The 25,663-nt window shown below is 58.5% G+C and overlaps 1 protein-coding gene across 6 annotated transcripts in view; it reads left to right on the top strand.

The window, feature by feature from the left end:
- ZNF787 (zinc finger protein 787) overlaps positions 1–24,091 on the top strand; it is a 29,419-nt gene extending 5,328 nt beyond the window's left edge. For 3 of the 6 annotated variants that reach the window (XM_044759273.2, XM_070499585.1, XM_070499586.1), the window contains 3 exons: positions 10,899–11,017; positions 11,327–11,415; positions 22,886–24,091. In XM_044759273.2, coding sequence (XP_044615208.2) covers positions 11,337–11,415; positions 22,886–23,949 — 1,143 coding nt within the window. In that variant the 5' untranslated portion in view covers positions 10,899–11,017; positions 11,327–11,336 and the 3' untranslated portion in view covers positions 23,950–24,091. Of the gene's footprint in view, positions 1–6,003; positions 6,024–10,898; positions 11,018–11,326; positions 11,416–22,477; positions 22,733–22,885 lie in introns of those variants that run through there. The other 3 variants (XM_070499587.1, XM_070499584.1, XM_044759272.2) reach the window with 3 other exon arrangements.
- The last annotated feature ends 1,572 nt before the right edge of the window (positions 24,092–25,663 follow it).

The raw sequence follows: 25,663 nt of genomic DNA, 5'->3' as shown, positions 1-25,663 counted from the left end.
ACTGTCTGCACACGCTGGAAAACCTGAATGAAGCACAGACTGCGTTCTTGGGAAGTGTAATCTTGCCAGCTGACTCCAGATGAGATGGAAAAAAATCTGAACAGACCAATCACCAAGGAAGCAATAGGAAAGATAGCAGAGACCCCCTCCCCCAGAAGGGTGTAAGATTCTGATGGTGTCACAGATATTCTCAGATATCCTCCCAACGTTCAAACCACAGGTCTGACGTGGGGAGGGCCCAGCAGGACCAGCTTGGGGGCCCAGGTGGTCCAGGTAGAAGACAGAGGAGGGAACAGACTCGGGGTTTTGGGCCTGGAGTAAGGGGCGAAGCTGCCCACAGAAAAGGAAAGTGGGGAAGGAGCTGGTCAGGCCAGCAGAGGGGTTAGTCTGGGCAGCCCTGTGGGGCCTCTGACCACTCGGGTGGCCTGAAGAGGGGTTTGAGAGTCCGAGGTGAGCCCCTGTAGAGTCAGCAGGTTGTGCACACCAGCCCCTTGCCCCCGGGGAGCTTGTGTGTGCAGGAGCAGACGCAGACCCTGAGGAAGGAAATGAGACAGATGATTCGAGATGGCGGTGGATGCTGGGAAGGAAATAAGCCCTGTGATGTGATACGGGATGTGACATGGGGCGGGGCTTGGGCGACCAGGGAAGTGACACTTGAGCGGACCCTTGAAAGGTGAGAAGGCACCAGGCAGGTGGAGGCCTCGGCCCGAGGTGGGAGGTGGGTGGTGGGTGGTGGGCAGCAGGCAGGAGGAGTGAGGGGCTGGAGGAGGAAGTGAGTTTGCCCAGGTGGCAGGGGCCAGATCAGGTGCTGTAGGGCCTGGGGAGGAGCTTGGATTTGGGACTAAGTGCAGTGTGCGTGTGTGGTGGGGTGGTTTAGGCAGAGAAGTGATGTGAACTGAGCTGCTTTAAAAAAAAAATAACAGCCTTATTGAGCTATGGTTTCTGTGCCATACGGTTCACCCTTTTGGAGAATACAGTTCAGTGGTGTTTATTCACAGACGCATGCAGCCATCACCACACTGATTTTAAGACATTATCGTCATCCCAAGAGGAGACTCTTCCCCTCCCCTTCCCCTGCCCCCAGTCCCCAGGGACGCTGATCTGTATTCTGTGTCTCTGCATTTGCCTCTTCTGGTTATTTCACATAAATGGAATCACACACTCGTCGTCTCTCTGTCTGGCTTCTTTCGCTAAGCGTGATGTTCTCGAGGGTCACCTGTGAAGCAGCGCGCGTCAGTGCTTTTTCCTTTAAACAGCCGGAGAGCGTTCCACTGTACGGACAGACCACAGCGTGTACATCTGTTCATCCGTTCACAGGCATTTGGGTTTTCTCCACTTCTTGGCTGTTGTGATTTAGGCTCTTGGGAGCACGTGTGTACGGTGTTTGTGTGCACTTGTGTTTTCATTTTCCTTGGGTGTGTAGCCAGAGGTGCAGTTGCTGGGTCACGTGGCGGTCCTGTGTTTACCCTGTTGAGGAGCTGCGGGTCGCTTTTCCACAGCCCCCGCCCCCGTCACAGTCCACTTTCCCTGCATCCTCGCCAGCACTTGCTCTTCTCTGTTTTTATCATAGCCGTCCCAGTGGATGTGCAGTGGGGTCTCCTTGTCTTGTTGATGTGCGTTTCCCTGATGGCGGTGATGTCGAGCATCTTTTCCTGTGCTCACCAGCCCTTTGTGTATTTTCCTTGGGGCAATGTCTATTCTGATCATGCCCATTTTTAGTTTGGGTTATTTGAACTGAGTTGCTTGAAAAGATGAGTTAGTCTGTGGTGTGGGGAGTGGATTTAGAGGGGTGGCCGGAGCATGTGCAGGCCCAGGTGGGAGAGGAGGACGAGGACGGACAGGGTCGGGGAGAGGGGACAGGGAGGAGCAGTCATGGGCAGGAGGAGAGGAGAGGAGAGGAGAGGAGGGCAGGGTCCACAGAGCTCAGGAAGGGGCGGGGAGCATTCATGCACAGGACTTTGCTAGTTGCCCTCGAGGCAGGGTTAAGACTGAGAAGTAGCCCCTGGATTTGGTCGCCAAAAGGTAGGGGGCAGTGGTTAGAGAATGGGGGTGAGGGAGGAGGTGGAGGTCACAGCTCCGCTCCCACCACGGAGGCAAAGCAGGAAGAGAAAAGAGAGGTGAGGGTGGTGATGGGGCGCGTGAGAGGAAGGCCTGGAGCGGAGAGATGAGGGGTCAGCAGAGGGCAGACCGGGGTGGGGGCTGGTGGGGGATGTGCTGGACCAGGAGAGCAGTTGTTCCCCGGCCTGGACTCTGCGAGGGGCACCCTGTGCAGAGCTGGCTGCCAGGGCAGGAGGAGGGTGATGTTGGCAGCAGAAGAAGGAGAGGGGATAATTGGTGGGCAGGCTTCCAGAGGAGGTGGGCGGGATCTCATAACAACAATAATAACAATAATTTGTCTCGCGTTTAATAGCCGGCTGGGCCCTGTCAGCCCCGAGCGCTAATTGGATCGCTCAAGTGCTCGGCTGGGGAGGCGCTGGGGAAGGCCCGTCCTTCACCCTCTAGGAGTGGAGGTCCGAGCAGTGCCAGGGTGGGGCGCAGAGTGCCAGGGCTGTCACTGTGGGGGCTCTGAGCTGCCGGGCTGAGAACTGGGGGAGCTGGGTGGGAAGACGGGGTGGGGAGGCCGAGGGAGGGCAGGAACCCCTGCTCTCAGCCTCCGGCGTTGTCAGGTTCCACGCTCAGGCTGCTCAGGCTGACGCCAGGGAGCCTCCCGGGCCTGGGAGCCGGGTGGGGGCTGCCTGAGGCCACAGCCCCTGCTGCCTCTCTATACTCATGTCCAGAGATGGGAAGGGGCTGCAGCTCTCCCAACTCTGAGATCTTGGGGGTTGGACCCAAAAGCCACAGGATCAGGACAAGAGGCATCAGCTGCTGCTTGAATGAACGACTGAATGAATGAGTGAATGGGAGAGGAAGAGCATTTAGTGAATGGGAGAGGAAGAGCGTTTAGTGAATGCTCTTCTTAACTCTTCACAAGGATGTCTGGTGAATGCCCGCAGCAGGCACTCATCTGATGTTCTCATGGCCCTACGGGGACCCTGTTGTAAGAGACGCTGGCAGCCGAGGCCCAGAGAGGCTGAGCTGCCAGCACAGGATCACAGAGCGGAGTGGTGGTGGCACCAGGGCCTGGCTTCCCAGCAAGGGCAGTGCCCCCTCGGGGCTGTGCACTCCTGTGTTCACGACTGTGTTCTCACCTGCGTGGTTTGTTTTAAACCTCCCTGGTAGTGGTGTAACCGCCCCCTGCTCAGGGCTGAAACCGAAATGCAGGGCGGAGTGTGTCCTGTGCCAGGGCCCCTGCCCGTCAGCTCCAGTGGGAGACTGCCGACCCCCTGAACATGCGTCTTTCTAAAGCCTCCGTAAGGTTCTGCCTAAACACGTGGCTTCCTGCTGTGTTTGGAGTAACATGCAGACTCCTGGCTGGACCTTCATGGCCCTGAGCTCTGGCCCCATTGCCTCACATGCCTCCTCTGCTACCCCCAGGGTCGGCTCCATAATTTTCGGGGCCTAGTGCAAAACGAAGAGGTGAGCCCCTTGTGCAAAAATCAGGGAAAAAGCTTTTTCCTTTCTTCCACGGTCTTGCTCTTGACCTGTCAGGGTGTTTCTCATTTGGTGTTTCATGTCACGCTCCCTCGGGTACGAGGATGCCCACGGGAATGCAGACCCTCCCTGTGCCCAGGCTCCTCCAGGTGCCGAGGGCTGGAGGCAGCGGGAGGGAGGACCTCGCGTGACCCTGGCTCCAAGCCCCCAGCGCGTGCTTCCTTGACCTGTTAGACTTCACATGCACAACACAGGTCCAAAGATAAAATTATTGGGAATTTCAAAGATGACGACCTCAGAAAAGTGACCCCCAAGCTCCAGGCCTCCTGTCTGGTGGCCTGGCCTGCCCCTTCCCTCCCTCCCTCCCTCCCTCCCTCAGGCCCACCTCGGGACACTTCCCTCACATCTTGGCACCCCTTGTTCCTTTACCTCAGGGTCGGCAAAGTGTTTCTATAATTGGCCAGATAGTAAGTATTTTAGGCCTTACAGGCCCAGAGGCAAAATCGAGGATGTAACGTAGATACTTAGATATCATTTAAAAAATGACCATTTAAACATGCAGGTAAAACACATTCTTGGCTGGAGGGCAGGATGCAGGTGGGTGGGCAGCTGGGTGCCCCTCCCTGTGTTATTGCATCCCGGCCCGAGTCCGGTGCACTGGGGTTTTCTGCGTCTGTAGGGGAGGTTAGATTTTCCTCTGCCCCTTAGGGTTTCTGGCTGGCCTAAGACAGATGAGCAGGTGAAAAGTGTACGGCTTTTATTTCCATGAACATGGGAGCCCTCGCGAGAAAAGCGAAGACCCCCCCCCCCCCAAAGAAGTGGCCAGAGCTGAGTGCTTAACCCGCAGGGTGAGCAGTGCCCCGTAGTGGGGAAGGAACCGCGGTGCCCGGTGCCCAGCAGACGAGAGGGATGGGGAGGAGCTTCAGCCAGGGCTGTGGTGCAGGCTTCTCTTGCCTGGGCTCCCTGTGTCTGAAGATGAGTCCTGCCTCCTGGAACAGGGGGTTGGGGGCTGGGGGTGCGTCTCCCGCTCTCAGGAAGCAGAGGGCAGGTCAGAGCGCCCTCCCTGTACCTGCGGGTTTAACTTAGGAACATCGACATGCACAGCGGCTTGCTTTGGGGAGTGTCCTGCGCCCCTCCACCTCTGGCCAGGACTGGCCCCTCCTCCCTTGTGCCGGTGTCTCTGTGTGGTTGCCTCCCTGCCTTGTTTGGGACAGCGGGCTCCTGGTTCTCAGCACCTGCTGGGTGACAGGCACTCTTATTTGGCCACACGGCAGGCCGGCTGACACCTTGCCGTCCTGCGGACAAGGAGGAGCACCTCCATCCCGAGGTCTGGCCCAGGACTGCCCCAGAGCCTGCGGGTTCCTGGGAGGGAGGATGAGGACAAGGAGGGGGATGAGGACGGCATGGGGAGTGGAGGCTGACCCACCCGCAGCCTGGCCCGTGCCATCTCACTTCAGGAAGCCAGGACTGGGAAGTCCCTGCTTTTATTGCGTTCCACCTTAGTCGTTTTGGTGGAAACACATCACAGCCACTTGGCAAACGAGGTCGGACACAGAGAAGAGGGCAAAGGAGAGTCTCCTGCCCACCTCCTCAATCCGCAGACCTTATTCTGGGTGGCTCTCTTCTTTTTCTTACACATTTTTAATGTTTACAGTGTTGTAATCAGAGGGCCCTGTACAACTTTTTTCTTCTTGGTGAGAAAAATTGGCCCTGAGCTACCATCTGTTGCCAGTCTTTCCTCTTCTTTGCTTGAGGAAGATCGTCCCTGAGCTAACATCTGTGCCAACCTTCTTCTATCTTTTGTATGTGGGACACAGCCACAGTGTGGCTTGATGAGTGGTGTGTAGATCCATGCCCAGGATCTGAACCTGTGAACCCCGGGCTGCTGAAGCAGAGTGCATGAACTTAACCACTACACCACTGGGCCAGCCCCTGTAGGTCCCTGTGCAATTTTTAAAAATCTGTTTACTTTTTAATTCATATAATTCAAATACTGTGTAATTTGCCCTTTTACTATGTACAACTCAGTGGTTTTTTTTTTTTTTTTTGAGGAAGATTAGCCCTGAGCTAACATCTGCCACCAGTCCTCTTTTTGCTGAGGAAGATTGGCCTAGAGCTAACATCCGTGCCCATTTTCCTCTACTTTATATGTGGGATGCCTGCCACAGCATGGCTTGCCAAGTGGTGCCATGTCGGCACCCGGGATTGGAACTGGCAAACCCTGGGCTGCCGAAGCGGAATGTGCGAATTTAACTGCCATGCCACTGGGCCGGCCCTCAGTGGGTTTTTAACATGTTTGCAAAGTTGTGCAACCATCACCATTATCTGGTTCCAGAACATTTTCATCACTCTAAAGAGAACTCTGTACCCATTGGCATTCCCCCCCACCCCAGCCTGGCAGCCGCTTATCTCTGTCCCAGACGGTTCAGATCGGTGGGCTTGTGCTGGGTGGCGCTTTGTGACTGGCTTCTTCCACCGGGCCTTTGGCTGCTGTGAGTAAGGGTGCTATGAATGTCTGTGTACAGGTCTGCGGAGCCCTGTGTTTTGTTTCTCTTGGTGTACCTGGGACTGGAATCACTGGACTGTAGGGTGGCTCTGTCATTTGAGGAACTGACTGCGGCTGCGCTGTTTTCAGTGCCTGCCAGCCATGTGTGAGGTTCTCCTCCTGCGGTTTGCGTGTTGTGGGTGTAATCTGAGGGCCCGTACACCTCTGTATCCTGCTTCGCCCACTTAGCACCCAGTGAGTTCACCCACTGTGACACCTAGTTCTTATGGACATCCAAGAAAGGTCAACTTTTTTCTCTCATTGCAGAAGTAATTATCCATTAATGTAAAAAAAAAAAAACTGGGAAAATGAAGATAAACAAAAGGAAGAAACTTAAAGTCACTCTTCCTGTTATCAGCATGGGTGGCCACTGTCCACAGCATCATGACTGCTGTTTCTGAGGCCGTGTGACACCCGTGGACCCCTTCCCACGTGGTTCACACACTGTCCTCCAGTGGGGCCGATGGGTTCTCTTCAGTTCTTCCCCTGCTCTGAATCATGCTGTGATGAACTCTTTTTTCCTGCAAGAAGCATTTTATGAGGTTTGGGTTTTCCCCTCAGACCACTGTCTGGGGAAGCGGGGTTCCCCGGTCTGGGGCTGCACGCGCTTGTCCTTGGCTCTCATGCCATCGTGCTGGGTGGTGCCCGCAGAACCAGGACTGTGCGGTGTTACCCGAACCGCTGCACCGGCTCTTGGCCCTCTGGGTGTTGGGGGGCTCGCGGGGGCCCTTCCTGTGTGGTTCTCACTGCGTCCTGAAGTGAGTCCCACGTGGTGGGCTGGGCCAGGGGGACAGAGTTTGAGTACATCGCGTTCTGTCTCTCGAGTCTCCGTTTCATTCAGACCTGTTCATCTGTGCTTCACCCACCTGTTCTCAGCACCTGTCGGTGCCTGGCGCTCTTAGAGAGCTGGGCCCCCAGCGGGCTTAGGGCAGGGTGCGACATCATGGGGACCTGGGAGGGTAGATCTGGTGCGAGGAGGCCTCTGAGGAGGTGACCCTCCAGCAGACTGGGAGGAAGATGGCTGCAGGCATGGTACATCCCTCCCTCCATGGGTCCTCGGTTGGCAGAGAGGCTGTGGTCTGGGCAGGGAGGCAGGGCGGCAGTGGGCCTTCAGTGGGGTTTGGTCAGTCCCGTCTGTGTCCTGATGCTGGTCTCCCGGGAGTCGCCACTGCCTTGAGCCCAGCATTGCCGCGTAGAGTCCATTCTGCTCTGCTGTCGTTGCTGCTGTCCTAGTGCTCCTTGCCGTTGCTGCAAGAGACCCCCAGGACGTGCCACACCTGTGTCTGTGAGCCCCAGTTTCTACATCTGTGATGGGGCCTCCCTCAAAGGGACTGCTTGCTGCATGTCAAATGACTCCACAGTCCTCCGCCTGGCCTGCGGCCCTGCGGGAGGGTCTGCCCACTCCTGCGTCTCCAGCCTCTCCCCGCTGTCTGCGCTGTGCCTGGCCCGGCCTGCCTGCATCCCTCCCCTCCAGGCTTCTCATCCAGGCCCCTCCTGTGGTGCCTCCTGCTTGGAGATCCTCCCCAGGCCTCCCTGAGGGAGCTGTCCGTCCCTCCCCGTGTGTGTCTTCACGGCACTCCCACTGTCTGAAAGCACCTTTTTCATTCATGTGCTTGTGTGTTGTCTCCCACTTCACTGCCAGGGACCTCCCACCAGCTGGGGGCTGTGCCTCATCACCACGATGTTCTCCAGTCTCAGCAACGCCTGGCCCTTGGGGAGACCCCTGTGCCCGTGGGGGTGGGAGTGACAGGGAGAGGTGGGGAGTAAAGGGTTACATCACCTTCGCTGAGCGCAGTGCCCCTTGCCAGCCCCTGTGGAACTAATGTTCCTGCCTTACTGTCCATTAGGTTGCGATAAAGATCCGGTCAGAGAGCAGGTGGGGCAGGCCGTGGATCTGGAGCCTCTGATCCGTCAGGCCAGTCCCCGCCGCTCCCGTGTCACAGGGAGAAGCTTAGGTCAGTGAGACCCAAAGCAGCTGGTACAGCTCTGAGGCTGTGCTCGGAGTGAGAAACAGCCCAGGGAAGCCCTCTGGGCCTTTTCCTCACTGAGCCTGGGTGTCGACCCCACGTCAGCTCCCCATCCGGCTGTGATCACTCACATGGATGCTGGCAGGGCTGGGAGTGACGGCCCAGGAGCTGCCTGGCCTGGTCTGGCTCCTGAGGGCAGGCCCTGCGCTGACCGGCTCTGAGGAGGCTTGGATCTCGGTGTGGGGCCGACGGGGCCGCCCCAGGGGACTCCGACCGGAGCTTGTCCACTTGGCTGCTAGCCTCACCTCCGTCCACTGCTTCCTTCCCACCAGGCCTGCTTGTAGCCCTCCCTCACCTGCCCGTCTGGATCCCAGCACCACCTCCGGGGCAGCCACCTCCCCTCCCCTCACTCAGCATCCGCCTTACTCGCCTCCCTCACAATGGCCTGTTCACTGCTGCCATGCCCACTTCCCCTCCCTGGGGTCCCGGGGGCGCTTGCACAGCCCCGCTCAGAGGTGGCGCCCAGGCCCTGGCAGGCTTCCTGCAGGAGGTGCCCCTTCCCTCCCCTCCCATCCCAGCAGACAGGCTCATCATGCCCTTTGATGGGCGCCTGCTCTGTCACGGGGTCCCAGTGACGATTTGTTAAGTGTCCAGATGGCAGAGCAGTGAGAGCAAGGACTCTGCAACCACACTGCCTGTGTCCTTGTCCCTGCCCCTCGGTGGCTTTACCTCTCTGTGGGAGGTAGGGGAGGTAGTCGCACAGAGCCCGTGGGTGCGGGTCAGCGCCGGGCCGGGCCTGGCAGCTAGAAGGCTGGAGCCGGGTTCAGGCCAGCTCGCCCTGGGCACTGGAGATGCTGCCACATGAGCGATCGCCGGGCTCGCCTGCCGGTCTGCGGGCTCCACGGGCAGGGCTGGGCTCCCCTGTCACTGCCACGTCCCTGGTTTCGCAGGACGCGGTAAATGAGCACCGTGGGGGGACCGGGCCTGTGGGTAGCTGTGGTCTGCGTGCGTTGGAGAGGGGCTCCCCCTGGGGTGGGCCGGGTTGGGGCACCAGGCCGCTGCTGTGTGGGTTCTGGACAGCGACTTGAAGCTGCGACGATCTGCTTTCAGATCTCAGCTCTGCACTCCTGCCTCAGTTTCGTCATCTGCACAATGGGGGCGACAGTAATACCACCCAAAGGGCAGTGGTGGAATTGAGTGAGTTCTTGGCTTGTTAACCATCTAGACCAGTGCCTGGAACCTGTGAAATGGCGTGTCTGTGTGTCGCCTGAGTGAACGACATGGCACCTCTGGGAATGTTTGTTTACGTAACTGAACAGGCAGGTTCTCTGAGTTCAGGCAGACGTTTGCAGAGGTTACTGAGGGGCAGCGGCGTGGCTCCCTTTGGTGCCTGTATAGTGGTAAGCCCCTTGTCACTGGTCGGATTCAGGAGAATAGGGTCTGGCATGTTGCACCCAGGTGTGTGATGCTTTGGCGGGTGGATGGCCACCCTTCTGCATGCTGAGCTGCGGGTGCAGACCTGTGGCGAGGTTCCCGCATGTGGTATGGGAGGTGGAAGGACTCTGGGGCGAGATTTTCTCTGAACTGCATGCATTCAACTTAAGGGCCAAGTGGCCTTGGTTTGGAGCCTGAAGGGGGCTGAGCAGCACGAGAGGACGAAGGCCCCTTCAAGTCCCAGTCTGTTGTGTCTGGGATGCCACGCTGATTCTATCAGAAGTCCTGCTCACCTGCAGACTTCCTGCCGAGGAGTGATGGTTCACCTAGGAATAGGCCCAGAGGGACCAGAACGCCTGTGCCCCCAGCGCCAGGCTCTGGTGAGAATGAGCTGAGGAGCCCGCCTGGGGCTGGGCACCTGCCTGTCTCCCCTCCTGCACTGAGTCCAAGACACAGGGCAGAGCCCTACCCAGCTCCTCTCCTCTGTGCATCCTGGAGGCCAGGCCTGCAGCTCCTGGGCTGACTACCATGCAGAGGCTGAGTCGGGGGAAAGAGGGCTGCTGGGCCGTCTGTCCCAGGGGCCAGGCCCTGCCACATGGCCTGCCCCCTGGCGGCGGCGGGAAGTAGACAAGAGCCTGACCCTTGAGGCCGGTCAGGGGTCGGGGGCTTGGGAAGGGGAGGTTTTCTCCCCAGCACGGCACACTCGCGTGGGGTTAAGGGTGGGCTCTGGAGAAGTTCCACTCCAAGAGAATTGAAAACATTATTCACACAAGTACACGTACTCAGCTGTTCCTAGCAGCCTCACGCATCGTAGCCCTGAAGTGGAAACAACTCGGATGGCCATCAACTGACAAACAGATAAACCAAATGTGGGCCACCCACATGGTGGAATCTTACATAGCCATGGAAGGGAAGGGAATTCTGACACATGCTACATTGTGATGAACCTTGGAAACATGATATGAGTGAAAGAAGCCAGACACGAAAGTCCATGTGCTGTGCAATTGCCATTATGTGAAATGTCCAGAACCGGCAAATCCACGGAGACAGAGGCAGACAGGAGGGGGTCAGGGACCAGGGAAAGCAGAATGGACAGTCTCTGTGCTCTACCTGGCCCTGCCGTTCCTTGACCCCTGGCAGGTGGCCCCTGTTCCCTCCATCCCCAAACATCTGAGTGCAGGTGGCCTGGAGGGCCAGCTACCTTCCTTTCCCAGGGCCCCAATGTGGAGTCTGGCTTGACTCGAGCACATTTGAAAAGAGCCCTCAGAATGTGAACTCCTTAGATGACTTGTGTGCCTGCATCGGCTGTGGGTTCGTGGTGTTGTGGGATGCCATGAGAGGCCTGGCCCACCCTGTGATTGGCGGGGCGGGCCCTGTTGGGGCCTGGCTCCCAGGGCACTGACGCAGGGATGTGGATTTAGGGTTCCTTCGCTCTGGAGTGAGAGCTTCATCTGTGCTTCATCTCGTGGAAGCTTCATGGCACATCTGCAGGTGCTGTTGTCGTCCTCCATCTTACTGGAGAGGAAACTGAGGCACAGAGGTGGGTCTCACCCGGGCCCCAGCTGGTAAGTGGTGGAGCTGGGACACGAGCACCAGCCGGTGGCTGCAGCCTGTGCGCGTTCTCCTCCCCAAGGTCGTGTGTGGCCTTGGGCCAGTCCCTTGTCCAGTGGGGAGAAGAGGGCCACTTCTCTGTCATCCCTCAGGGACCTGTTGCCGCGTGCCTTCTCTCTGCCAGGGCTGTGCCGGGTGCTCAGAGCTCCAGCGCCGATTGGAGCCCACATGGTGCCCGCCCTCCATCCAGTCTGGCATCCTGTAAACTCTATCTTTCTGTCTTGTCCCCTTCTAACAGGGACCCAGACATGGAGCTGCGGGAAGAGGCCTGGTCTCCGGGGCCGCTGGATTCCGAGGACCAGCAGATGGCCAGTCATGAGAATCCAGGTGAGCTGGCCTCAGGCAGTTCTCTCAGTGGACCCTGAGCCCTCTCCCTGGACCCTAGCTTCCTTTGTCTCCCCCTCCCATGGCTCTGGGATCACCCATCCTTCCTTCAGAGGGCCCTGGGCACCATTAGCCTGGCTCGGCCTCGGCCAGGCCACCTCCTGGGCCTCTGTAGCGTCTCTGGGTTTCCTTGCAGCTCTATGTCCCTGGTGGCCCTTGGGGACCATCTTCTCACGGTCCATGTTGAGGGCACCCCCTTCTGCCTGTCCCTCCTGGCCAGGCCCCCTCACTCCCCCAGCATTCTGGCCGTTCTGCTGCCCTGTTTCTAGGTGGCCCTGTGATTTTCTCAAGAAGGAAACTCTTGACACCATGGTGACAAACCCAGATGCTGGCGGTCCCTGCACACTGGGGCTGGGGACAAACTGTGTGGGGAGTGACAGGCTACAGAGGAGGGTGTGTGCTGATTTTTTGGGGAAAGCTGGGTATCTGGGTTTTTGTGGGAAATCTTTCATTTTTTTAAATACTGGCGATGTGCTTTATATAATAAAGCATTATTTGAGTTGACTAACACTCATCTTTGAGCACAGGGGCCCAAGGTTTACTCGCCCAGACCCCACTCTAGCCCCCGCGTTCTCCATTCCCAGGGCTTTCACAGGCCACCTGAGAAGTAAAGGATGGCCTTTCCTTTGTGCTGCTTTTGCTGTGTCTCCACAGTGGGCATCACGATGGCACGAAGTCTGCAGACGTTTCTACTGTAAAAGGGCTGGAGGGAAGTGTTTGGGGCTTGGCAGGCCGAGTGCCCTTGCAACGCAAGAGCGGCCACAGGCAGTATGGAAACAGGTGGCATGGCCGTGTGCCAATGAAACTTTATTTACAAAACAGGCACCGAGTTTGCAGCCCCTGTGCCAACACACTGTCGTTGTCCAAGAGAAGGGTTGTGAGGACCTGGATGGAAGTGGGGGTAGATTTTGTAAGGCACCTCAGCCGCCTTCCACTTGGTTATTTCTAAGATCTGCCGAAGGAGAAGGAAGAGAAGCTCTCTGCGGGCAGGCCTGAGGCGGCCCAAGTTGCAGAGCAGGACACTAAGACGTGGGTTGAGTGCTTTGCCAAGGGCTCACGGCCACTGGGTGCAGCCCCTTGGCGCCTCGTTGCCTCAGTGGTGAGGACCCATCGCCCATCCCTGCCCGTGTTAACCCTCTGGGCGTCCCCCCTCCTCCTCCATCATTCCTCCTTGGCCTTTTAGCCTTTTTAAACATCAACTTTAAAATCTGTTTCATTGTGAAACGTCAAACATCAGTAAACAGTGTGGCGACTCTCTCCCGCGTGGGCCCAGCTTCGGCGATTGGCAGCACTCTCCTGGTCTGGTCGTCTTCATTTGTGCCCATTGTGGTTTTTTTTCCCCCCTGGTGTGTTTAAAGAAATTCCCAGACTTTATATCATTATCATTTCACCCATAAATTCTCTAACAGAGAAGGACCCTTTAATATACAACAAGAACAGCTGCAAAATGCTGACCTCACCTAACAAAGTGTTATTCCTTAGTTCCATCTAACGCCCAGCCTGTGTTAAAGTGTCCCCAAAATGGATGTTTGCCTTTGAGTAAGTTAATTGTTAATTTTACAAATCATCTGTTAATTCATTCCCCTCGTAAAACCTTTCAAAAGTACAAGTGCGTTCTCACGTCCTCCTTGTCCATCGGGCTCTCCCCAGCCCCTCCTGCCCCCTGGGAATTTGTTGGAAATCTCTGCTCTGGCCACTCCCAGCTGCAGTGCCGTCACTTGTGACATCCTCTTCATTCAGCTAATGAGCCATGTGGCCTGAATGCTTCTAAGCTGCTGTGCGTCCCATTGTTCTGGGCCCGCCCTGCCGGGCCCTGCCCATGTGCAGTGCCTCCTGTGAGGTGACATTGTGGCTCCTGCCCTGAGACCCCCAGATGACGTCCGGTGGGAGAGCAGCAGGGTTTGGCCCAGCCTGTCCTCCCACAGTCCATTTGCCTGTGGCCTGTTGGTGAGGGACATGGGATCCACGGGGCAGGGCAGGCGTGTGGAGGGGGCGCATTGGGGCACAGCCTGGGCTCCATGGAGAGGATCGCAGCCTCGATTGGCGAGCAAGCGCCACTCACATGGAGCAAGGTCAACCTGCGGGGCTGCCAGCCCAGCACAGTGGAGGAGCCTGGTCTTCAGCCGCCCCCAGCACTGTCAGCTGAGGAGAGTCCGGCTCCAAGGCCCTGCAGAAGGGCAGCTGGATGCACTTGCCCTGCCTCTGCGAGGAGGAATGCCTGAGGCGGAAGGAGAGGATTCGGATGGTGGAGATGGGAGGTGCCGGTTGGAGCTCCGAGGAGAAGGTGGACCTGATCCCCAGCAAGTCACCGCCATGTGGTACAGATGACCCTGGAGAGCACAGACAGCCCTGGAGGCAGAATGTGGGAGTCTCCTGGGGTCTCTGGAGTCTCCCTGGGCTCCTTCCTCCTACGCCTGACGTCGGTCCATCAGTGCATCCACTCCAGATGCATCCAGAATGTGGTCACTTGGCTCCAGTGGCGGCCATCGTCGTGTATCCAGATCGCCGGCTGCACTGACCTGCCTGCGTCCACCCTTGTCCAGTTGCCAGCGTGAGCCTTGTGAAATGGAGGTGAAGTCTTGGATCACTCCCAAGTGATACCTGCAGCCTGCACTGCTCACCTGCCTGCACCCACCTGGCACGTCTTCCCCAGCACGGAGATGCGCTCCTGTCTTCAGCAGGCTGGGCACGCGCTGCCTCACACCCTCTCAGCTCCTGCCCTGCCTGGGGCGTTCCTCCCCGGAGCTGCTCCCTCCCGTCATCCACTTCTGTTCTGGTGTCCTCGTGTCGCCTCCTCTGTGAGTGAGGGGCCGGGGAGAGGAGACTCACAGCCAGGTGGGGAGCCCTAACTCGTTCACGGTCACGGAGGGGATTCCAGTGAAGACTGCCTCACCAGAGGGTCCCACCTTGTTGGGGGCAGGGTAGGCTCCGCTGAGGAAGGGGCTGCTAGCTGGAGGAGATGCGGGTCACCGGATGGAGAGGGCAGTGGCCGGCCATGCCCCAAGGCCTCTGGAGAGCTTGAGTAAGGAGATGGCAGCATGGCAGGACCGGCAGGGACCCCCTCAGCTGCCCGGAGCAGGGAACCCACCCGATAGTGCCTTCAACTGCAGGGATGTTTAATGTTCTGGGGCAGCTGGCCAGAGGTGGGCTGGTTCCAGGGTTGGTTAATACAACCGTTGCCTGGAGCCCCTGATGTCCAGGCCCGGGGTGGCCTTCTCTGTGGCGTCCTGGCTGCCCCCACACTCCTGAGATGGTGCCTCAGCTCTGGTGGTCACGTCTTCATAGGAAACTGGAGGAAGGACAGGGCGGGGTGGAGGGGGATGCAGGGCTTCTCTTCGGCCGTCTCGCTCTCTGTCAGCCCCCAGCTTGGGTCTCACTGGCCAGACTGGGGACACATGACATAGGGAGGTGGCCTGGGGGTCACCATGACTGGCTTATCCTGGCTCAGCCCCGATAGGGGTTTTCAGGCGAGGGAGAGTTGGGGCTGACTGTGGGCAGCACCCAGCAGTGGCCCCCGTACAGAGAAGGGCGTCCCGGGGGCTCAGGAGTGCTTTAGAAAGCTTTCTCTGGCCGTTGTAGGGGACAGGGCCCTGAGCCCTGGGGCCCGTTGTCCTTCCCTGGAGGCCGTGGGCACACTTTGCCCAGGCCAGGGGCTGTCCTGGGCCGAGGCTCCTTCCCCATTGCCGTGCTTCGGTCTTCTTGGAGACCCTGGGCCAGGTGGTCGGGCCTCAGGGCTGGACGAGGAGTTGGCTTGGTGGGCTCCAGCAAATTGGGCTCCAGCATAAGACGTTGTCTGAAGAAGATCCCAGTCCTCTCTGCCCCCAAAAGTTTGACCCTCCCCACCCCAATGGCAGGAAGGCACCTTGAGAGACGTGGTGCAGAGGGCCACCCTGTCTGTCACCTGGGGCAGGCCTCGGCTCCCTCTCTTCTGCTCGGTTGACTCTAGAACACCCACGGCATGTTCTTCCCACTGCTGTCAAGGCCGGAAGTTGTTTATATGGCCACTTCCCAGGCCTGCACACACCCACAGCCCCATGTATTTATTTATATGGGACCAAAATAAAAGTTTCACAGAACAGTCCTCACTGTACCGACAGCACGTGCCATGTTTTCTTTTCTCCTCCCATCCTCTGTTCCCTTCTTCTGAATGCTGGTCACCACCCACTGAATCGAGGTGACCCCCACTGCTGGGCTCTGACCCACAGTTGGAAGCCTGCTGCTTGCGGGGAGGGGGCATGGTCAGTTGCCTGGCAGGCGCATCTCAGACAGTTCAGTGACTGAGACTGCAGAGAACTACGAGGTCCATTTTTCTTTCAGATGAGATCAGCTTGCCCAGGGTGTTTGTGGGACCTCAGAAGTTTTATAGTTTTTTTTATGTATTTGAATATTTGTGGGAAGGAGATCCAGATTCTCCATGCTAGTGCTGTTGCTAACAATGGCTGGTGCTCCATAAGCGCTTCCTGTGTGCCGTCCCGTGGAATTCTTGTGACACCCTGCAAGGTTGGGATGCTGATCAGAGGGTGCTGGGGCAGAGAGAGGCTGGGCCACACTCCCGGGGAGGCAGCCAGGAGCCAGTGTAGGGAGGAGGGGACAGCCAGAATCTCCTATACGGATTCACGGGTGAATTGATGATCCCAAGGAGGCGAGACTCTCTGCCCCAGCGTCAGGGCAACGCTTCCCGACCTGCTGCCTCCAGGGAGCCCCTTCTCCTGATGGCCCTGGCCTGGAGTTCCCAGAGTGGGATGGAGAGAGGCGTAGGCTTGGTGGTGCGTTGGGCACTGGGGTCTTGCCATGGTGGAGAGGGAGAGCCATCCAGGCTGGTCCTGGAACCTTAGCTATGGGGCATTCAGAAAGAGAAGCTGTCCAAACACAGAATACATAAAGAAGACGTCCTGAGCCTGAGAAGAGAGTTCTCCCAACAAGAAAGAGAGTTTTCAGCTGGTGTCCTGGAACTCCCCCGCGGGATGGGGTTCTGGCCTCCCTCTGGCTTTCACATGCCAGTGCGCTTTAGAGTCATCCTGGAGAGTTTGCCAAAAATGCCCCATCTGAACCTGGGACGACAGCAGCCCCTGAATCTCCCAGACCCCCATGTAGGAACACGGCAACTGTGACAAACCCACATCCCCGGGACCACACTGATGACAAGATGCCTTAGGTGCAAAGCTGTCCCCGTGAGCCCCAGATACAGCTGGATGGGGACAAACCAACAGCCGCGTGCCAGTGTGGTGTTGGCGTTGGGTTGGAGGGGAGCGAGGAAGAGCCCTGAATCGCCCTCAGGTGTGCCCTGGAAGGCTGGGGGGTGGTCACACTGAGGCCAGCACTGAAGATGGAGATGTTCTGTCCCAACCAGGAGCAGGGGGTGAGGGGCAGCAGGAAGGTCTGAGGGGCTGGAGTGGCCTGGGGCCCATGGGCCCTTGACACCAACCAGGTAGAGTGCCCTGCCAGGGTAGGACCCACGTGGAGCAGAGCCTGCCAGGAAGGCACTAACGATTGAGCAAGCCCCCGTCCTTGACCACAGGGAGGAGGGGAAGAAAAGGTCCAGATAAAAACAGGGTTGGCCGCAGAGCCAGGAGCCCTGGGAGGGCAGGTCACATGTTAACCATGATGTGAGGATGTGGGAGGAGGGGCCCTGAGAAGTCAGAAACGCTCCCCGGAACCCAGCCTCCTCCTGAAAGTTCAGGAAACTCACACTAATGAGCCACAGGAGGACACTGAGTTCAACCCCCCCAGAAAAATTACTAGAACAGCAAAGCGGGCAGAATGGCATCTCCACAGACAGGGCGGCCGGTCAGAGATACGCCCGAGACAGGTCAGTGTTGCTCAGAGTGACCAAGAGATGACAGCCTGTGAAGAGCCACGTAATCAGAATGGCTCAGAGAAGGAGGCAGAAGTCGGGGTGGAGAATTAGGAATATGAAATAAGTCATTTCAAATGGAAGACGGAAAGAGAAGGGACTCGACTGAAAACAGCACATCATTCCTTAGGAAGAATCGGAGGTGAAGAGCTGGGACATTTTAAAATCAAGAAGAAATGAAGAAAGATTAAAATGGAGTAAAAAAATACTGAAGTTAGGCAAAGAAAATCCAGCATACGAGTAAGGGGAATCCTGAGAGAAGTCCAGAGCAGAGGAAGAGAATGTGTAGTGAGAACTACAAATCCAGAGAACACTGCTGAAATTGAACAACAGGGATTGAAAGAGAAGTCAGAGATCTGAGAATATCAGCTCAGATGAACAAGGCACTCCATTCAGGTCACTGGACGTCAGAAAAAGGAGCAAATCTTGGGGCATCTGGGCAAAAAGTGCAAATGACTCGTAAGGCAAAGGAGCTGCGGTTGCCGTCAGCCTTTGTCACAACAGTTTTTGCTGGAAGAAGATGGAGTGATAGGCGTGATTCCCAAGGAGAAAAGGTGAGCCAAGGGTCTCATCTTCGGAAACCCTGACCTCCAGGTCTGAAGGGCACAGCAGGAGCTCAGTCAGTGGCTTTCTTGTGGGCCCTTGCTGAGCAATGTTAGCATGTGAGCCTCGGGTGGCCACGATGGCTGGGGAGAGCGGACGGTGAGCTGAGATGGGCTTAGAGAGGCTGAGAGGTGAAGTAGGTCAGGACTGTGCACCCGGGCGGTGGGGCATGGCCGTGAGTCTGAGGGAGCGGGAGTGTGCAAGACAGTTCTTTATTTGTGGCTCAGGAATCACAATTGGCCGTCGTGGAATTAGAATGGTTATCTGGAAACTGCACTGTGGGGTCAGCGGATGAATAATTATGGGATATTCAAACACTCTCCTCCCCTTTGGAAGAAGGGAGATGCAGATGTCCCATGGATAGGCTAAATAAAAACCTGAATTTGTATGGGTGTGTCAGTGTGAAGTCATTGGCATTTTATCTTTTTTTTTTTTTTAAAGATTTTATCTTTCCTTTTTCTCCCAAAGTCCCCCAGTACATATTTGTGTATTTTTAGTTATGGGTCCTTCTAGTTGTGGCACGTGGGACGCTGTCTCAGCATGGCCTGATGAGCAGTGCCATGTCTGTGCCCAGGATTCCAACCAGTGAAACCCTGGGCCGCTGAAGCAGAGCATGCGAATTTAACTGCTCCACCACAGGGCCGGCCCTGGAACGTTTTTTTTTTTTTTTTGAGGAAGATTAGCCCTGAGCTAACATCTGTGCCCATCTTCCTCCACTTTATATGTGGACCTACCACAGTATGGCTTGCCAAGCGGTGCCTTGTCTGCAGCCAGGATCTGAACTGGTGAACCCCGGGCCGCCGAAGTGGAACGTGTGAACTTAACCGCTGTGCCACTGGGCCGGCTATGGGGATTTTATCTTTAAAAAAAAAAAAGTCGTTTCCAGGTTTTGGTCTTGAAATTCATTTCCCACTGAAAGGAACCAGGGCGTCTTGGAGAAGTGGCTGGTTGTGGGTCTGGGGTAGGACGTGGAGGTCCCTGGAGCACCTTGTGACACTGGGTCGCTGGGAAGTTGTCAGGGTTCACCAGGGTCCTGGGCAGGACTCGGAGGCACTGGAAGAGGCTCCCGCTAGCTGAAGATGGGACACTTGGCTTCAGTAACCATAGTGATGGCAGTGGATTGAAACCCACCAAGTGTGTTTAAATCCAGAAGTTCGTAATGATGTTAAGAAACTAAAGACTATTTGGTTTTCTTTGAGGAAAGTAGGGAACCAGTTCATTATCTTGAAAACTAGGCAACTAAGGGAAACGAGCATTTGTCCTGCCATAACTATGAGATTTGCCACCTGGTACCAACTAGCAGATGATGACACGTCTGGAAATTATTCCCCTACTGAATGCAGAGGAAACAGCAGCCCCATGTTGCACCCCTCAGTGAATCAGTAGGTCTGAGCACTGTCTCTGGCTGTTGACATCACAGAAAGAGACACAACGAGGTGTCATGTGCCTTGAAAGCAGAGGATGGCACCTTCAGAATGACTGCAGGGGTCTGGCAGAGCCTGAGCAAGCCTCGGGGTCCAGTCACCAAGGGGCAGCAGATACAGGGGACAGAGGCACGTGCTGGACGTTCTAGGAGTGCGCAGTCGGCAACAGCCAGAAGGCCATGTGGCCCGGGTTCTTCAACAGAAAAATTGTAAGGAAGGGCAAGAAACGGGGTGGGGGGACACAGGACGACACGACACGACATGGACGGACTTGTGGATCGAAAGAGAATTAAAGACATACCGAATTAAAAAATAATGGACCAAACTGTAGTGTCTGGGGGTGCACACTTGGGTGACACAACCATGAAGACATGCGAGGGAATGGTTACTGCACAAGTCCGAAGGGCGGTTCCTTGGGGGGTCGGGAGGTGGTGCACTTGGGACGGGCGTGGAGGAGCTCCCGGTGGGCGGCCAAGGCCTGGGTCCTGACCTGATCGCTTATCTTACTGTGATTATTGTATTCAGCTCTGCATTCCACTTGTGGTGTTCTCTGCATCTGCCGTGTGTTTTACAACAGAAAAGTTACAGTGGAATAAAACAGCAGGTCCCCATGGCCGCAGAGGTTCTGCTTGGGTGGGGGGGATCCTGCGGCTGCATGGGTGGCAGGACACTTCCCGCCCAGCGGTGCAGGACCCCGCACGCCCTCGAGGCCTGAGCTGAGACCTCCTTCAGCGAGAGGGACAGTGTTGGTGTCTGCTGTGGGGTCGCACCAGCACGGGGCCTCCTGTCCCTGGAAGGGTAGCTGTTACGTCATCGAAGCGCTCAGTCATTTATGTCATTTTTATTGACCGAGTGCTTTGTGCTGGCTCACTGCTCTTCTCTTTCTGGGAATTTTTTTAGTCCTTTGAAAGGATAAACCAGGAGGCGGCGGAGTTGCTAGCCTCATATCCCTCGTGACTGCTGACCTGGTCCCAGGCCCGCGGCCGGCCCGGGGCGTCAGCGCGAGGCCGGACTCGCAGCCCAGTGCGCCCCGGAGCCCACCGCGCCTGCGCAGATCCCTGCACACCCGCGCGGAGGCCGCGGAACCTGCCTCCTCCCTTGAAAAAATAAGCAGTCTGTGCGATAACCAGCCACCGCCAGAAAGTCAGACGGCCTGAGGCTGGGAAAACCGGGCGCCCGGTCGTGCCCCCCTCGCCTCCAGGCCTGGGGACTTTCTCTCCCCGATTCCGGACGAGCCCTCTCCCTGCTTGGCCAGTTGCAGCTCTGATCAGCCGCTCGCTGCTCCCGGAGCTGAGGATGCGGGTTCAGCCCCCGCAGTGCCCCTGACTTAGTCACGGGTGTTTGACAAGTTTTGGTGGTCTCTATTCAGAATTTGTGTCCTCTGACTGTAGTTGAATCACATGATCTATGGTTAAACGTTCTTTGCTGACAAGTTTGAAAACGAAATGTTTATTTTAACTAAGGGACTACAGCACTAGGAGTGAGCCGGGTGGAAGGGCTGTTTCCCACGGAGCCCACCACCTTGCTGCCCGGCCACGCTGCCCAAGGCAGGCAGCTCCCCAGGCCGCAGCCTTTTCCTCTTGGCTGTCTCTACATCTCTACGTAATGTGCTTTCATCTCCGTTTCTTCGTGTACATTGACACCAAAATGGGCTCCCTGCCGTTTCTTCAGAAGCCCCTCCCCCGTGCCTTCCTGGATTTCTGCCTGGATTTTTTCGTCTGCCCCGAATGATTGCACATCCCAGTACGTTTCCAGTACAGGCCAGATGCCTTAGAATAGTGGATCCTAAAGTTCAGGTGCGTCCGAGTCACTTGGGGGGCTTGTTAAAGCTCGGAGGGCTGCCCGCCCCCTCCGCCCCGGGCCGAACAAGAGCTGCTCTGAGGGCCGGTTGGAGGAGTGCTACCCTAGGAGCGTGGGTGCTTTGTGGGACGGGGGGCTCCGGGTGGCCGGTCCGGGACCCAGACTCCCAAGTACACCTCGGTTTTGCTGCTTCCAGGTGCTGATTCCTCTTCCCAGTGCCTCGGTGTCCTCGCTTGTGAAGACCCGAATTCCATAGCGCCCACCTCACGGGACTTAAAGGCATTGAGGCTTATTAAGTTCATAGCGCCGCCCTCGTGCATGACAACCCTTCTTTGCACATTTGCCAGCGTTATAGCAGGGACAGCGTGAGCGCTGTGTGCTGCTCCTGTGGGGCCTACGGTCTAGTGATGGGGGGAGTGGGAAGACTGTTGGTGGTTCACGCTTGGAGAGAAACGAACCTGTCGGGTTCTCCTGGAGCGCCCGAGCCAGGGGCTGGGGCGGAAACCGAGGGGGCGGGGCTGTGTCCTAGGGGAGGGGCCTCGGCGGTGGGGCGGGACCGGAGGCCGAGGGGTGGGGCTGGGGCCCAGGGGCGGGGCCGGGGCCAGGCGAGCATCCCGGGTTGAGGCTGCACAGTTATCTGCTTCTGTAGTTCAGGCCCAGCGGGATGGGGAGACCAAAAGTCATGGCAGGTGCACACAGTCCAGTCTCGGAGTTGGGCAAGTTGGCGAGGAGGCAGGCTCTCGTTTAGCCTGGGAAACCGCTCAGGGCCAGGAAGTGGCGCAGACGTGTGAAAGGCTTTGTTGGGCAGCCCCGAAGTGGTGGTGTCCTCAGTTTGCAGACAGCAAGGGCACAGCCCCACTGGGCAGACAGGACCCACAAAACCAGAGACCAGTGCGTGGACGTCTGTAGTGGAGGCTACGTCGTGTGGGGGTTGCACTCCCGCTTGGTGGGGTCAGGACTCTCCCGCTGGCCTGTGATCCCGTTAAGCAGTGGGTTCCTCCTCGGCTCCACCTTACAGTCAGTATAGTCTTCCTAGAGCCCAAATGTGACCTCATCACTCTGGCTTGTACACCTTCAGGGCGCTGCAGCCCGTTGTCCCTGGGCGGGGGTCTGACGCCCAGCCTGCGTTCAGGTCTGGCCCTGCGCCCTCTCCCGGCCAGTGGAGCCCTTGCCTGTGGGCCTGGGCCGTCGTCCTCTCCCGGAACCTCCCAGCCCCCAGCCTGGTGCTTTGGGTTTCAGGTGTCATTTCTTCCTAGGAGCCTTCCCTAGACGTCTGTCCCTCACCACGTTCGTTTATGTTGATTCCTTTATTTAACAGACATTTCTGGAGTTCCTCCTGTGTCTCAGGCATTGTTCTGGATGTGGGGGAGACGGCCGTGAAGGAAAGTCCTAAGGAGTGGGTAGTGAGCAGACGAATGTGTAGTAAAGTGCCAGGGAGTGGTGGCGAATAGGACGAGTAAGGGGATGGAGACTGAGGATACATCCGCCGAGGGCCAGGTCTGTGCAGAGAGCGCGGTGCTGACTCGGCCCAGCCGCCACCCCCGAGGTGTCGCAGGGGAGCCTGAGCAGGCGCACAGAGGTGAGAGCTCCCCGAGGCCGTGCACTGTAGCAGGGGGAAGAGCCGGTGAAGACCCCAGCGCGGCTGGCCCTAGACCGCCCTCGCGCCTGGGGGCGCGCTCTGTGGAGTCTGGCCTCTCTGACTCGCCTCCCCTCCCACCCTCTTGCCTTCCAGTGGACATTCTCATCATGGATGACGACGACGTCCCCAGCTGGCCCCCGACCAAGCTGTCCCCACCCCAGTCGGCGCCCCCGGCCGGCCCCCCGCCCCGACCGCGGCCGCCTGCCCCCTACATCTGCAACGAGTGCGGCAAGAGCTTCAGCCACTGGTCCAAGCTGACGCGGCACCAGCGCACGCACACGGGCGAGCGGCCCAACGCCTGCAGCGACTGCGGCAAGACCTTCTCGCAGAGCTCGCACCTGGTGCAGCACCGGCGCATCCACACGGGCGAGAAGCCCTACGCGTGCTCCGAGTGCGGCAAGCGCTTCAGCTGGAGCTCCAACCTCATGCAGCACCAGCGCATCCACACGGGCGAGAAGCCCTACGCCTGCCCCGACTGCGGCCGCAGCTTCACGCAGAGCAAGAGCCTGGCCAAGCACCGGCGCTCGCACAGCGGCCTCAAGCCCTTCGTGTGCCCGCGCTGCGGCCGCGGCTTCAGCCAGCCCAAGAGCCTGGCGCGCCACCTGCGGCTGCACCCTGAGCTGTCGGGGCCCGGCGTGGCGGCCAAGGTGCTGGCGGCCAGCGTGCGCCGGGCCAAGGCGCCCGAGGAGGCGGCGGCGGCGGACGGCGAGATCGCCATCCCGGTGGGCGACGGCGAGGGCATCATCGTGGTGGGCGCTCCGGGCGAGGGGGCCGCGGCGGCCGCAGCAGTGACGGGCGCGGGGGCCAAGGCGCCGGGGCCCCGCTCGCGGCGCGCGCCGGCCCCCAAGCCGTACGTGTGCGTGGAGTGTGGGAAGGGCTTCGGGCACGGGGCCGGGCTCCTGGCCCACCAGCGCGCCCAGCACGGGGACGGGCTCGGGGCGGCGGGGGCCGAGGAGCCGGCGCACATCTGTGTGGAGTGCGGCGAGGGCTTCGTGCAGGGCGCTGCGCTGCGGAGACACAAGAAGGTCCACGCCGTGGGCGCGCCTTCGGTCTGCAGCGGCTGCGGACAGAGCTACTACCGGGCCGGCGGGGAGGACGAGGACGACGACGAGGCGGGTGGCCGGTGCAGCGAGTGCCGCGGCGGGGAGGGCCGGTAGGGGCGGGGGCCCGGGGGGGCAGAGCCCCTCGGGCTTGGCGGGGACGACGGCAGGACCCAGAGACCCGGGGAGACACGGACAGGGGGGTGCCGCGGGCCGGCGGCGGCGTGCGGGCTCCTTCCCTTCCCCGGGGCGCGCGGTCCGCGGGGCCGGGTGGGCCTGGGGAGGGGCGCCGCGCAGCTCCCTTGGCGCCCAGGCCACGCCCGCCCGCGTCCCGGCCCCGCCCTGCGCTTGGCCTGCCCCTTGTAGGTTCTCGGCCGAGCCCGAGATAGACAATGTGTGACAACTAGAGACCAAGACACGACAAAACCCACGAGCGAAAGCCCACTTGTCCTCTTTCTCTTCCCCCACCGGCTGGGGGAGTTGCAAGGATGGAGCGAAATCGGGCCCTTTCCATTTAGAGGGGCCCCAGGGAGGGAAGGGAAAGAGGGGTCCCTTCCTCTTTTAGAGTTTTCTTTTAATCCTACCCGCCCCCTGACCCCTCCCACCCATTATGTTTTCTCTTCCCCACGAGTCCCTTCGTTTCTCTTCGCCCAAGCCCTTCCTCCTCCTCCTGGATCTGGGGTAGGGGAGCAGTGATGGAGCAGAACTCGCCCCTGTTACAGGCGTACCCCGCAGAGAATGGGGTGCCCGCCTCTATTTGCTGGCCTGGGCGTGGTAGAAGGAGGGGTGCCGGGGGCAATAAATGGCACTATCCGATTGTCCCTGTTGTGCGTGGTTCTTGAGTTCGAGGGAGATGGGCAGGCGCATAAACGGAGGGATTTCCACGCAGCAGGTGCTTCGAGGGGACGCGGGCCAAGGGCTAGGCCCACCAAGAGAGGCAGCGGCCCCAGCGGCTGAGTCAGGCCGCGCTCATGCCTGGGTGCAGACTGAGCTGTTGTCCCGGAAGAGTGACCTGACCAGGTCACCGGCCCAGGTTCTGGGCTGCCGCAGAGGTGGCCATCACGTGTCCAGGCTTGCGAGGAACTGGGGCCGGTGGTTTAGAGTAAGGCCAGCTTACTGTTGCTGTTCAAGGGCACCCCACAGCGTCAAGAGCTTAACACGGGTGCTTCCTGGCTCACGGGACAGTGGCAGGTAGCTTTCCTCCACACAGTGAGTGAGGAGCCCACACTCCTATCTGTGGCTTGCTCCACCAGCCCCTGAGGCCCCTTCCAGCATCCAGGTTCCTGGAAGACTGGCCTGGAAATGCACACATCGCTCCTGCTCACATCCCACCAAGGGGGTGGGCTGTCTCAGGGTCACATCTCACTGCAGAGCGGCTTGAGACGTCTCTGGCAGGGCTGCTACTTCTCAGCGACAGAACTGTACCGTAGAGGGAGGAAGAGGGACTTTCGGGGGCAGATAGTTGTCTCTGCTACAGGGGTCCAACTGGAGGAGCTAGCTGAGGGGCTAGGGGACAAGGACAGGGGTTTTGACAGTTGTCAAGTGCTTCTTGTGTTCTAGGCACTGCTATGTGTCCGGTGGACATGGTCCCATAGAGTCATTGCAGCAGCCCTGCGAGGTGAGCACTGCTGGTGGGGCGTCCGTCAGGATGGGGCCCTCTGAGGCCAGTTTCCTGGGACCCACAGCCAGTCCTGGGGAACCGTGTCCCTGGGGCCTTGGGAGGCTGCGGTGGGCTTTCCTATGGGAAAAAGAGCCCTGCCAAGGGGTACGCATTTTCAACCTGGCTAAACAGCCATGATTCTGCAGAAGGAGGTTGGAGGAGGGGACCTTG

Source organism: Equus asinus, chromosome 26 (assembly GCF_041296235.1).
Source record: "Equus asinus isolate D_3611 breed Donkey chromosome 26, EquAss-T2T_v2, whole genome shotgun sequence".
Lineage (NCBI taxonomy): Eukaryota > Metazoa > Chordata > Mammalia > Perissodactyla > Equidae > Equus > Equus asinus.
The sequence above is the reverse complement of the archived record's forward strand: the minus strand, read 5'-3'. Positions and strand labels throughout refer to the sequence as shown.